The 14847-nt window shown below is 39.9% G+C and overlaps 1 protein-coding gene across 1 annotated transcript; it reads right to left on the reverse strand.

Moving 5' to 3' along the window:
* Positions 1 to 280: 280 nt before the first annotated feature.
* Positions 281 to 11560, reverse strand: ptpn2a (protein tyrosine phosphatase non-receptor type 2a). The gene is made up of 9 exons (XM_053431884.1): positions 11318 to 11560; positions 10110 to 10200; positions 9919 to 10019; positions 9658 to 9756; positions 7666 to 7803; positions 4611 to 4820; positions 2860 to 3024; positions 2251 to 2459; positions 281 to 1913 (listed from the first exon to the last, which is right to left on the reverse strand). The coding sequence occupies exons 1-9, from the start codon at positions 11372 to 11374 to the stop codon at positions 1724 to 1726; spliced, it is 1260 nt and encodes a 419-aa protein (XP_053287859.1). The 5' UTR covers positions 11375 to 11560; the 3' UTR covers positions 281 to 1723.
* Between the last annotated feature and the right edge of the window lie 3287 nt (positions 11561 to 14847).

Consider the following 14847-nt stretch of genomic DNA (forward strand, 5'->3'; position numbering starts at 1 on the left):
AGTGGATTAAACAACTACAACAGGTACTTCCTCAAAAAACACCACTGCAGACAAGAGAAAATAAAATTACTGAAGTGGTCAATATGAGCAAGGCCTCTTCTTGAAATATTGAATAAACTCCTTGAATCCACGGTGAGAGGCCTTCAGTCTGACTGCATTGATTTAGCTCATGGCCAGAATGCAATTATGGAGGCATGGGGACTGGGGTGAGATTTGGGTGGACATTGGAGCTGCTTCACTGACACAGAGTTCAAGTAAAAATACACACAAACAAGCAGACTTTGGATTTAAAAAAGATTAATGTTTTATTTTAATCTGCATTTCATGTTTTCTTTTCTTAACACAACATCTGTCATGTTCTAATTGCAGCTAGGCAATGTACAAATCTCCCCTGTAATTGTTAAAGGAAAACAAGAATGAATGGAATGTTATGGTCAAACTGATCTTTTCTGGGCTTAATGAACTCTGAGTCAAAGTCATGTCCAAACAGTGCCAATCACCAACAAATTGCTACATCTCAGGAGTCAGCACATGCTAATGTCACATTTCGTGTGCAATCAACTCCAATACAATTTATTATATCACACCTCTGGCTACTGCAAAACAGCAGGTCACATAATCCATTTTCTGTACTGATCATGCTAAAGAAACCTTGGAGCACACACTCTGCCAACTTCAAGGCACATTAAAAGCTATCTCAAACAAGCAAACAAAGGGGTGATGACATGTTTGCCATCACTCTCACCTAACTTAGAATTCAATCCAAGATGCTCTGCTCCAACTTCTAAATAACACTATTATAGCTTTATATTGGTCCCAGTCAATTGAAAACATGGCTAGATCATGGGTTCAAATTAAAAAGTCACATGCAATGCAAAGGTGCTGTGACCAATATAATTTTGCAATGCAGGTGTCAGTTATGTCAAAGATCCAATAGAAAACACATTACACATAAAGGGAGTACAAATAAACAGCTTGCTTGGCTGGTATTTTAATAAAACTGGACAGCTTTGCTTTGGTTTCCTAAAGTAAGATAACCTGAACAAACATGAACCCATCAAGTGGGTGAATACACACATTAAGCTGTGAGGGACTAGATCATCACTATGAGCCATGTGACAACCATCACAGTCTGAAACATATTGCGATTCTCCGCTAAATAAAAATGGAAGAACAAGTGGTGTTCTGGTGAACCTTTAAATGCATGCATGAAATGTGAATTCTCTAAAAGAAAAGAAAAACTCCCATGGCTGATGTCAAGGGAAAGGAATCATCCAACTTATCTATGGTAGGATAAACAGTCAACAGAACTCATTTTGAAATGCAAAATGTTAAAACATGTCCATCATGATCAACACAAATCTGACTATAGCAAATAAAGAATGCAAAAATAAATCTGTCAGAATAATTTTTTTTGGTCTTTACTGCCCCTCAAGTAGGTTTCTTTCAAAGCGATTTGCTATGATACAGTACATTCATCAACAGTGACAAAGAGGAAAGGAAAATAAATCATCGTGCTGGCAACGAGATCCTGAGATGTTACTACTTTAGATGTTACATGAAAAATATACACAAGCTCATTTGATCCAGCGCTCCCGCATTTTGACCTTAAGGAAATAAATACCCTCAGATATGCACATCTTATCATCTAAATCTGATTATAGAAGTACCTAACCACAGGTACTGGTGCAAAATAAGTCAGTTTTAAGTGACCCCGAGTGTTTCACTGCGAGTAGATCCAGCAAACCAGTAGGCTGACAGCCAAAGCTGCCCCGGCACCGACATTAAGCAGCACGGGTCTCCAGTACAGCCACTTCTCTCGCTTTCTCTCCGAATCTGTCAGTCTCTGTTTCATCTGCTGGACCTTCTGCGCAGTGCTGGCAATCCTCTCCTCACGGTGTCGCTTTCTGAGACTAAAATAAACGGCAGTTAAGAGGAAAAGGTCAGAAAACAACTGGGTGAAAAGCACATCCCCACAAAACACTACATGCCGGATGATTCAAATATTTCTACATAAGAATGACAAATGAACCCGTCAGAAGGACAAGAGGGTTAGAATCAGATTTTCTGGGGATGAAAAGTTGTCTCAAGGTGCAATGATTAGAGTGAAGCTTTTGAACTGTGCTTGGATGGCAACACTGTGCACAATGAGGAGTTCAAACCAACAACAGACTTTTCTACAAGTGTGTCTTTTCTCCAAAAATGACTTGACAAAATTCACTTCAAAATGTACAGAGCTGTATTACTTACTGCCCAGAAAGGTCTTCCACATTGTGGTCATGGCTATCTGGCTCTGTTGGCAGCAGGTGGTCTCCTGAGGGGGCATGCAGCTCCACACAAGATGTTGCCTGGCCATTGGGCCTGCTGTCATTGAGGTGAGGTCTAGGAGGAGGTGGCGGAGGGGGCGGATCTGACTCCAAGTAGGGGGCAGATTTAGATAGTAGTCTCTGCTTGTTTTGCTACAGGGGACAAGACACAAACACACAAGTTTTCTCCCAAGTACCAACTTCTGACAGCGGGAAAGACGACACTTCATCTATTCACTGTAACAAGCAATGAATATACTTTTGAATGCCCAAGATTTTAACTTCCTCTACACTTAACAGAATTATTTGATACCCACATTCATCTCTTTTTTTTTACATAGTCAATTTATAGAAAGACTCAAATTAAGAAAACCTACACTTACAGAAATGCAAACACAAATGAATAAAAGATACAATATACAGATTGTTATTTTATTAATATTTAATTTAAATCTTCTCTTGGCAAAATCTTAGATGCACTGTAACAACACGTCTTTTTGTAACAGTTGAGAACAAAAAAATATATATTTTGAAATTCTATTTATTGAGCTACCTGTGCAGCTGAGTTATCTGTCAGGAGGATCTTGGCTCCCTCTATGACCGCCATGTAAGAAAAGCGAAGCTGGTCAGGGGTCTGGATCAGACCCATACGGTATTCCCTCATGTCCAGCAGTACCTTCTGTATGTCCACTGAAGACCGACTCTTACATCTGTCCATCTGCAAACCAGATCAACATGTTGAGAAGAAACAAGTGGAAAGATGCTTTTTTTACTTAATACCAAAAGACTATAAGACCGAATAAAGGGATAGTTCACCAAAAAAAGCTAATTCACTCTTTATCTATTCACCACTATGCCTATGGAGGGGTGGGTGAAGTTTTTCAGTCCACAAAACACTTTGGGAGTCTCAGGGGTAAACAGTGATTCAGCCGAGGGGATATCTTCTTTAGATGTAATAAAATAGAAAATAAACACAACATGCCTCCATACTGCTTGTGTGGTGTCATCTAGGTGTCTGCCAGCCCCAACATTCATATTCGACAGGGTGTCATTTACACCATGTTTTAAGCCAAATAGTCCCCTCTCGGAAGTGGTGAAGTTAGTGGACGAAGCCACACGAACGCGTACCCCGCTTACCCTTGGCCGAGAGTGAATTAAACAATTTCGGTGAACTATCCCTTTGACAGAGAAACATATCATTTGTTTGGATCAATTTGAAATTGTAAATAAGCGACTTTTCTTTTGATGCATCAGAAAAAAAACTAAAACACTATGTACAAATTCTAGAGATCTGTCTGTTTTTTTGTATGTGGCACACATATCTCAAGAACTATTTGTCTTATTGCCTTCACACTTGGCATGTGTTTTGTTAATGACCCAGAGATATGCGGTCCCATTCGATGTGATTTGGACTCAAAATAAATGTTAATAAACTTTTAATAAACAGGCGACCAGCGCTCTGGAGCAGCACCAGCTGCAGCATTAGCTGGAGCTCAATGTTATTGACATTGTCGATCTAGACAACAGTGCGTTTAAGACTATAATGATAATATAAATAATATAATATGGTTTCGGCCACAGGGGACATTTTTCTCTGAACTTTTACGTGAACAATGTTGGTTTAGTAGGATTCTGAGTGCATGACTTGTATTAAAAGTATATTTACATTGCTGCATTGATACTTTTACTCAAGTGAAGAATCTGTTACTCTTCCACCGCAGTCTTGTTCCCTTTCTGCTGTCACTTTCAAGGTCTGTTTACAATTTTAAATTCTATACTTCATCCAGATCTACATCTCTTAATTTGATGATTTTGAAAAATATACGGTGCTGTTATATCAGGACTTAACGTATTTATGGTCATCTTGCTTTATCAGCTGCCACATATCATATTGTGGATATGCAAATGTGAAGACAGAAAATTTGCCTTTAGGCCAATACAAGAACATCAGTATTTCCAAGATTTTCAACTTTTCTTTCCATTTGAAAAATGATTCAAAACTAAAAGAACCTACAAATCAGCAAATTATTTTAAATCTATTCAGACCTATATGGTATTGCAGGAAGTAAAGAGTTATTCATTCAATGCAAAAATCACAGAAAAAATACTTTTTGGCAGAGCATGAACATACCTCAACTTCTCCCTCTTCAGCTTTCACTAAGTAAAATTATAAAGCATCTCATCTTGCCCTCTCGAAAATAATATAAAATGTTGAGTAGCGTTTTAACTTTTAACTTTGATATCAGGTAATGTTTCCTTTTAAGGTTGGCTGCATTTAGTGGCGTTGACCCTCCCAGTTCTCACCAGGACCAGGCAAGTGTCCACCAAGGCAAAGGTACCAGAGCGCCCAATGCCAGCGCTGCAGTGCACCACTGAGGGCCCATGTTCCGGACTCAGCGAGCCCGATTCCCGAACTTTGAGTAGGAAGTTGAGGAAAGAGGCAGGGGATTCTGGTACACCAAAGTCAGGCCATGTGGTGTAATGAAAGTGGTAGACCTCCCTCGACTCCCCCGTCTGTGGCAGAAAACATATGATGTTGGGCATGACGGAGTTCTGACTGACTGGGGTGATTTGTCACGAAAAAACATCACACACATAAACATGAAATCACAGTATTTATTATCGCCACACATTTAGACACGTGATACTGGAGTAGGTCACACGTGCTGTGAAGTGCGACAGAAATATTTCCTTGGTCGCACCGATGCACAAAACGTTGAGCTGGTCTGTTTCTGTATATGATCAAGATGTATCGCCTCTCTTTTATCTCCCCTATGGAGTTTACACTCACACCCGGGCAAGCCCCGCCCCCCACCCACTCACTCAGACATATAGACATTGATGTAGGGATATGAGAGGAGACATCAGCAACATGAACGTGTATATTTGGAGTGGAGAAAAAAATATTTAATACAGGCTTTCCATGACGGACCACTAATGCAAAACGATTAGTGCCACTGATTCAGGATCAGAGCAGAAGCAGCGGCTAGTTTGTACTGTGTCACGCCAGGTTTACACCGGACGCGGAAGCGCCGCCGAAGCGCCGGGCAGCGCTAATAATATCACCCGTTGATCCAGTAGTATAAAAGCATATACTTACTTGTTGCTCCAACATTAAGCAACAGCGTCCCAACTTTTCTTTTTTTTTGTGTTGTCTTCATACAACATGTTCCGAGGATCATACAACTCACTGTACTTCTCCACTTCAATTATTAATTTAATGTCATCCATGTTGAAGAACTTCTCCGCTGTTTGCTCCGTTAAATGTCAGGTGTCGAGGGTAAATTACGTATTCTCCACTCAAGCCTATGTGTCGCGATACGCTCGCGTCAAGCGAAAAAAATAGACTCGATGCCGAAACGATCGCTGCGAGTCGCTAGGCAGCCGCGGTGCAGCGCGGCGATTCAGCGTCTGGTGTGACCAGCACAAAGGTTTAACATGGGAGTGGATGGGAGCCAGCTGTTTTTTAAGGCTTGACGCTGCGCTTACGCAACGCTTTGGCGTCGCTTCCGCGTCCGGTGTGAACCCGGCGTCAGAGTCTCCCGTCTGTGTGTCGTCCCTCCATACCTGCGCTCACTTAACACTTTAACAATAAACACCAACACTAATCACAAGTTATTAGAATCTAAACAGTACTGAAGTCTACTTTGCATTTGTTTGATTTACTTACTACTTGAGTATTTATTATTTAAACACATTGGAAAAAAAGTCCAACATTTAGTGCACACGCAACACACATATCAAGATACGCACAGCCAGGACATCGGTGTTTAAGTGACCGGAATGATCCGGATCCATTATCTGCCATCATCTATTGATATATTAATAAATGTGATGGTCAGGTTTTGTGTAAAGACTGACATAGAGGGGCAGAAACACACACACACACACTACTACAGGAAATGCTGGAATACTAACTTAAAGCAATACAAAGTAAAAATCTCATCTAAATCATAACCATCCCATTCTGTTAACTGAACTGGTAACATATAGCTTGTGCCAAATGTTAAATGAATATTTTCATATATATATAAAAAAAAACTGCTGATCTACTGGGATTTTCACGCTCAACCATCTCTAGGGTTTACATAGAATGGTCAAAAAAGGAGGAAATATCCAGTCAGCGGCAGTCGTGTGGACGAAAACGCGATTGTCAGAGGTCAGAGTTGTTCGAGATGATAGGCAACAGTAACTCAAATAACCACTCGTTACAACTAAGGTATGCAGAATACCATCTCTGAACGCACAAATCGTCGAACCTTGGAGCAGATGGGTTACAGCAGCAGAAGACCACACCGGGTGGCACTCCTGTCAGCTAAGCACAGGAAACTGAGGCTCTGATTCGCACAGGCTCACGAAAATTGGACAATAAAAGATTGGAAAAACGTTGCCTGGTCAAAATTTGGCGTCAACAACATGAAAGCCTGGATCCATCCTACCTTGTATCAATGGTTCAGGCTGGTGGTGGTCGTGTAATGCTGTGGGGCAAGGTGTACCTAATAAGGTGGCTGGTGAGTGCATATATATATATATATATATATATTCAAGATCAATTTTTGTTATGAGAGCCAAAGAATTCCTTTTACTTATAATTTTGGTTGTGTGTGGTTTATTTTATGCATGTTTCATATATTTAGGATATTTAAAATGTTGTAATACAAATGTCATACTGAATATTCTTTAGAATTAAGTTGATTACTCTTTGAAAGGGTGTACTTGCATGATTATGCTATATTGTTATTATAATATGTTTAAAAATGGTTTTAAAGTGATGACAATATCATTTATCAAAATTTCTGGAACAAAATATCATCCAACAAAAATAATAATGCACCAAGTTAGAGGTTTCCTTGTTTAGAGCTTTAGTTCTTTGAAAATCTATTTTATATCCAAGCAGAATTGGTATTGTACAATGAAATATCCATAACTGAATCAATATCGAATCTAGACCCTGTGAATCAGAATCAAATAGTTTTGGGAAATCAGTGGCGATACCCAGCCACAGTTAAAAAAATCCCCATTGTATATGTGAACTGTCAAGAAAAGGTATAATAAGTGTAATTTTGCTATGCCAGAAGGCATAGTGACAAATTGTAGGTGGACTGGATTTATGTCCTGGTGCAAACAAATTAAAAAGTTAAGTGCAACAGTGCAACCAATGTAAAAAGTTGGTCAGGAGCCCTTTGCAGAACAGGTTAAGTAATGGTCTGACGTTTAGCTCAGACTGACCCTAATTACCTTAGTGCTGGACTATAATTTTCATGAACTACACACACAGCACTTTTCACCAGACAAAATCCTTGACCAATACAGATTCTAAAACATTTACATCATTTAACTGTCTACCTCCCATGCTCACCTTTGTGTTTTGCAGTTCCAGCAATCGGATTGTGAAATAGGACTGGTCCTCCTCTGAAAGTAGCCTGACAACAAACCCCGTGTCTGTAAAAGATATCTGTAGCTCCTCTGAGGTGGGCCAGTACTGTGCACACTTTTCCTGAAAAGACAGAATCAGCTTTGGATATTAACACACATGGCAGGTGTGATGACTGAAGCATTGTCGGTTAGCTGCATTTAATTTAGCGCATCACTCTTATTTAATACCAAAATACCTTTGACAGATTAAAGAAATGTGCTGTGCATAGCAACAACACATGTCATTATGTTACTTATCCTCTAAATTATTACTGTATTACTATGCTACATAGTCATTGGTAGCTTGTTTCCACCGGTCTCAATCCTTTAACAGTGCCTAGAAAGCAATAGGGCTGAGAGGTAACAAGGTAAATACAGTCATCTGAAATATTTGAGAGTAGCAATGGTGTTCTATGGAGGACCATACATGACTTAAGTATAAATAAATACAGAAATAAATGTATAAATAAATACAGAAATAAATAAATAAATGAATAAATAAAAAAGGAAATAACAAAATATATTTATATGTATCTTAAATATATTTCCACATTTATTTATTTCCACATTTCTGTGTCCGTATGCTAATTAGAAAGGCGGGCCCTGTCGTAAACTTATTTCCACATTTATTTATTTATTCCAACTTTTATTTATTTCCACAGATGTTGCCTGCCATGTAACAAGAATTTCGCTGCTCCGATGACGCTGTCATTGGTGCATGTGACAATAAACTTTGATTTGATTTGAACCTTTTATATCTACATCAGAATGGGTCTTCTTCCACAAAAAATTGTTGTAACATTTTTACCAACACATTAATTTGTTTTCTTGCCGTCAACATAGCTGGAAGTAGTACTCTTGCCCTAGTCCTCAATTTGTCAGATTTATTCTTAAAATAATAAATATAATATGTTTTTGAATGTGACCTTTAGACATAGTCAGGCAAACTTTTGATCCCAGTTAGCAGTCTTTATACTGAACCTATTCAAGCAAACTCTGGCTGCTGGCTCTAGTTTCAAATACTGTATGATGGACCAACATGAAAATTATGTTTATCTTTAATTCCGACGGTCCCTGAATGCACTTAGTCATGCACTTAGGCACTTAGGACATTTAAGTTTAAACATGGTGTAAATTACTTCGTTTTCGAGTCAAATATAAATGTAGGTGCATGCCTTCAGATCATTGAGAAACTGTGGGTCAAAGAGAAAAAATTTTTCCACTGTTCTTCAACAAAGTCACTGACCGGATGCTTCACGTGAACGTGTCTCACAGTGAGTGAGTGTATTGGGCGGAGTCCTGTTTGTGTGTGTGTGTGTGGGAGTATGTGTGTGTGTGTGTGAACTTCAACTCTCTTGTCATGAGTAAACGCTGCCCATCTTCATTCTTTTGTAAACTGATATGTTCGGTTCAGCGTTCACCAAGAATATGAACAAACTATCAATAACCGTCTCTGAACTCTCGTAAACTTGCTTCGACTCTTCAATTTCTTTCGCTCTCTCCATGCACTCTGAGTTTCTTCCCTCCTCTCCTGATACAAAAATACGCATGAGCGCAGGAGAGTTTTCTGGATGGGTAGGGGAGAGAGCTGTCTGCTGTGAGAGGGGCATGAGAAGAGCGAAATGAAACTCAAAGAGAATTTCATGCTGACGGCTTAAAACATTCATATGACAATATATACTTGATGGTCGCGATATAGCCATTTTATACATCGCACGTGGTACAAGCCGCGATACATCAAGTATATTCGATATATCGCCCACCCCTACTTCCTACAGAGAAACTAACATTGAATATGTATGCTATGTTGTAGAAACTTCTAGAGCTAATGTTGGTCTCAATTTGACACCTTGAAACATGTCATCCAGAACTTTTATATAAAACAGAAAGGGGAATGTGTGAAATGAATGATTAGCAGGTAGAAATATGTACTTACAGATCCCTTTTCAATGACTCTGTTGAGCATTATAACAGCTTTGCAACACTGCTCCCAAACCATCAGCCAGAAATGACCACAAGTATTCCTCAAAGGCCCCTGAAGACGTTCAAGAAAGAAAAGTATGTTAACAAAAAGATCACCGAACATTAAAGTGACATCTTGCTCACTCTTCTTCAAGTGATCCACAGGCTTCTTAAATCTACTGTTTAATCTATTAATGCAGATAGTGTAATTTATATTGTCTATCTGGCACCATACCTGAGACAGTATGTAAGCTCTTTGGGCTTCTTCCATCATAACTAAACTTGCATTGATGTAGTCATTCTCAGAGTTTTCAAGTTTTACTCGACTGTGATCGTCTGAAAGCAGATGAAAGATGACAGAAAAAATAGACATCATTGGCAATAATGCAAACTTTCACTAACAACCTTATTTATCATAAAACTCACATGGGCTGACATCTCTGTAACGGTTCAAATTCCGATTCACTGGAAGTTTTGCCACTTTGTAAGGATATTCGCTGGCTTGGTTACGGATCTCCTGTTGGAGACAAGAAAACAAACTGACAGGTAGTAGTTTCTTTTTATGTCAGCAACGTAAATGAGAGACATATCATTAACAGACCAATGCAGACATATGATATATGCCTCCTGCCTGACAAGTTACAGAGACAAAATTCATTTAATTATTAAGCTGAGAAATAAAAGGAATCTTATACAGTCTGTAATTTGTCTCATCTGTGCTGACATGTACTGTTCCACTTGGCTTTCATTTGTCAAACTACTATATTATATTGTCGTATGATATTTGTTTTACAATTATTGTTTTCCATTGTGTGTACAGGATGCGGCTAAAGATGATCTCCCAGCCTATGCTGGACAGCACCTTTGTTATCTCATTATTTCTAAATGACAGATCAACAGAAACTGTTCCACTGAGCAAAAAAAACTTATCACGCATCAGAATTGTTTCAACATTTAGACATGAGTGAAAAAATCCACTTCTCAGCATATACAAACTTAACCAAAATTAGTTTCGATTTAACTTTCGACTTCTCCACTGAGTCACCTGGCTAAATTAACAGGTTTACTAATAAATATTGATGTATAAATGTATTATTTATGCTGAAGCATAGGCCTAACTGTGCTTCGGTTACTTCTGAACAGATTAACTGGTGGCCACGAAATATCGTCAGTTCCATGTTATCTTCCAGTTACTAGTGGGGTCAGAGCCCGAGATAAACGGGAACAGAAACGTTAAAAATTGGGTCCTTCTGAACAGCTGTTGGTAGAGCACATGCGCTTTCTCTGGAAGTCCTCATGAATTCCCAGAAACTGCAGCTGACGTCTGCTAGCGTCAGCGAGCATTAGCTAACTGAGCTCAACTATGAAGACTGTGCTACTGCACGTTCTGTAACGACAAGCTTTGTAGCTACGGAAGTAAGCCGCTGGGAACGCGGACTGCCAGTTTCTCCATTCGTCTTTACTATGTGCTCATAGTCGTTAAGTTGACACACTGAAATGTGTAACTCATGAAGCTAAAAGTTACAATATAGCGATTAAAAAGGTGTCTAACCGACTAGCTACCAACTTAGCTAGCTAAGTAAGTTAGCAACTGATCGTCATAGAAACACGAGAGGCCCTGTGTCCGGACTTACATTGTAAAGGTTTTGCCATCTCCCTGACGAATCAATGTCTTCGAATTTCTTTTCCATAATGTCACAGTTTGTGCCCCGAGACACTTTGTGTATGACCACGGAGAGTTTGCAGCACCGTTCGTTAAGTTACTCCTTTCTGTCAGCCATCTAAACAGCAGTGTGTTAAATCCAAGGATTCCTGCGGGAAGTCTGCTGCTTCTGCTGCTGCACAGTGCTGCATGCACTCTGACTGAATGGGGGGCCAGTTATGCGTCTGACCACATAAAGAATCTTGAATCTTGAATATTGATATTTGCATTAAACTTAATTTGAATTATATTGTAACTAGTTAGTTAAAGCTATGTAAAATAATTCAAAAAAATTGATTTACTTAACAGCAAAGAACATTAAAACAACAAATAAATCAGCATAAAATACAAAATAAATTCTTGTCTGTGAGTGATTGGTGTAATGTCGGTGTACATTAAGTGTAAAAATTCTACTTAAGCTGGCAACCCAAAGTAACTTAACGATGCTGCTTGCTATCTAATTTGTATTATGATAGCTGTGTGTGGGGACCTGGTCTCCTAATTATATCTGAACAGGAGTAGGGAGGATGCCATCTCCACGGCACTTCACTCCGCACTTTCTCACTTGGACAATAACAACTATGTAAGAATGCTGTTCATAGACGTCAGATCAGCTTTCAACACCATCATCTCCTCCAAACGGATAACGAAACTCGGTGACCTAGGCATCAACACTTCCCTCTGCAACTGGATACTGGACTTCCTATCCAACAGACCCCAGTCTGTTAATTTAGAGAACCACACCTCCTCAACCCTCATCTGAGCACCGGCGTGCCACTGGGCTGTGTGCTGAGGCTCTCCTCTACTCCCTCTTCACCTATGACTGCACACCTGTACATGTTTCTAATACCATTGTCAAGTTTACAAACAATACAACGTGATTGGCCTCATCAGCAACAACGATGAGTCGGCCTACAGAGAAGAGGTCCAGCATCTGGCGGAGTGGTGCGCCGACAACAACCTGTCTCTCAACACCAAGAAGACCAAAGAGCTCATTGTGGACTTCAGGAAGAAAGGTGGCACACACACCCCCATGCATATCAACGGTAATCAATTAACCAAACTTCGAGCATGTCTCAAGGACATAAAAACCTGGATGACCCGCAATTTTATCTTATTAAACTCAGAAAAAACAGAGGTTATAATACTTGGCCCCAACACCTTAGAGATACATTATCTAATGATATAGCTGCGCTAGACGACATTGCCCTTGCTTCCAACAAAACAGTCAGGAACTTGGGAGTGATCTTCGATCCTGATTTATCCTTTAATAGTCACTTAAAACAAATTTCTAGAACCGCCTTTTCCCACTTGCGTAATATCTCAAAAATCAGACATGTCCTTTCGCAAAAAGATGCAGGAAAACTAGTCCACGCCTTTGTTACATCGAGACTGGACTATTGTAATTCATTACTATCAGGCTCCAGCAGTAAGTCGTTAAAGACTCTACAGCTTGTCCAAAATGCCGCAGCACGTGTCCTGACGAGAACAAAGAGAAGAGAGCACATTTCTCCAGTATTAGCATCGCTACACTGGCTTCCAGTTAAATCTAGAATAGAATTTAAAATTCTCCTCTTCACCTTCAAGGCCCTTAATAATATAACGCCTTTTTACCTTAAAGAGCTGTTAGTACCTTATAAACCAACTAGAGCACTCCACTCCCAGAATTCAGGCCTACTTGTTGTCCCTAAAGTCTCTAAAAGTAGAGTAGGAGCCAGAGCTTTCAGTCATCAAGCCCCTCTGCTGTGGAATAAACTACCACTTTCAGTTCGGGAGGCAGACACCATCTGTTCGTTTAAGAGTAGGCTCAAAACCTTCCTTTTTGATAAAGCTTATAGTTAGAGCTAATTAGTGCGGCAGAATGTTACTTGTTCTATTTTATGACACATGACACACGGAGCTTCTTTTTCCAGCTTCTCTTTCCTCTTCTCCATCCCTATCCCCCTTCCCCGGAATCCCTTTGCTTTTAATTTTTAATCTTGAAGACTTTAATCTTGATGATGTTTTCCTGCACGTGGCATCTATTGCACTTCTGTCCGTCCTGGGAGAGGGATCCCTCACATGTGGCTCTCTCTGAGGTTTCTACGTATTTTTACCCTGTAAAAAGGGTTTTTAGTAGTTTTTTCTTACTCTTGCTGAGGGTTAAGGACAGAGGATGTCACACCCTGTTAAAGCCCTATGAGACAAATTGTAATTTGTGAATGTGGGCTATACAAATAAAATTTGAGGACCACTCTTGGACCCTCAACACCTCAACCCTGGTCAAGAAATCTCACCAGCGACTCTTCTTCCTTAGGAGACTGTCTCCTCAGATTCTGGTGGATTTCTACCGCTGCACCATCGAGAGCATCCTCACCAACTGCATCTCAGTGTGGTATGGCAGCTGCTCTGTTGCGGACCGGAAATGACTGCAGAGGGTGGTGAAAGCTGCCCAACACATCACCGGTTCCTCACTCCCCACCGTTGCAGCTGTCCAGATCAAGAGATGTCTGCGCAGAGCGCGCAGCATTGTCAACGGCTCACACCCCAGCCACAGACTGTTTGCCCTCCTCCCTTCTGGGAGGCGCTACAGGGTCCTCTGTTCCCGGACCAGCAGGTTCAGGAACAGCTTCATCATTCAGCGGCTGTCACCCTGCTGAACTCTGCTCCACAGTGATAGAAGCAGCCACCCCACCCCAGCACACACCTTCTTCAGTGACTATACTTCCTCCCTCCACCTTGGCTTGGACTGCCACACACCCTCCTCCAACCACTGAACATTTGAACAATTGTACATTTGCACTACACCTTTTTTACTACTGTATTATCCCGCCTATAGTATATTCATATTTATATATTTTTACATATTTATCTTGCTCATAGTTCTTATATCATACAATACCTGTTAATACTGTACTACTCCATATATATTTCTTACTGCTCATAGTTCTTATATCATACAATACCTTTTAATACTGTACTATTCCATATATATTTCTTACTTTACATATCTTATTTATTTACATTCCACTTTAAATACGCACAATACCCTGCACTTTAATGCCTTTTTTTGCACTTCTGGTTAGATGCTTAACTGCATTTCATTGATTATGTACTGTGCAATGACAATAAAGTTGAATCTAATCTAAAATCTAATCTAATCTAATGTACAGTACTAGATTATTATATATTATATATTATATTGCACATAACTAGATCAGTATTTGACTTTGGAAGTGTGGTATACAGGCCAGCAGCAAAAACCTTGCTAAATAAACTAGAAGAATACAAAATCAGGCAATATGCTTTGGGGCTATTAAGACCTCCCCAAACATAGCTGTCCAAGTGGAGATGGGAGAACCTCAGATACAAACAGCTAATGCTAAACTACTGGGACTGTGAGTGCCCTTAGACCATGCTGGGAAAGTGAGAAAGCTAAGACAGAGTGCTATGCATGGACAGCTAGTAAAATGGCAAAAGAGA

This window comes from Pleuronectes platessa, chromosome 10 (assembly GCF_947347685.1).
Source record: "Pleuronectes platessa chromosome 10, fPlePla1.1, whole genome shotgun sequence".
In the NCBI taxonomy this organism is placed as follows: domain Eukaryota; kingdom Metazoa; phylum Chordata; class Actinopteri; order Pleuronectiformes; family Pleuronectidae; genus Pleuronectes; species Pleuronectes platessa.

Coding starts and splice junctions, on each gene's coding strand:
- ptpn2a (XM_053431884.1), bottom strand. CDS start 11,374: ATGGAAAAGAAATTCGAAGACATTGATTCGTCAGGGAGATGGCAAAAC. Junction 10,020..10,109: donor TTACAGAGATGTCAGCCCAT/GTGAGTTTTATG, acceptor ATCTGCTTTCAG/ACGATCACAGTCGAGTAAAA. Junction 9,757..9,918: donor GAGCTTACATACTGTCTCAG/GTATGGTGCCAG, acceptor GAACGTCTTCAG/GGGCCTTTGAGGAATACTTG.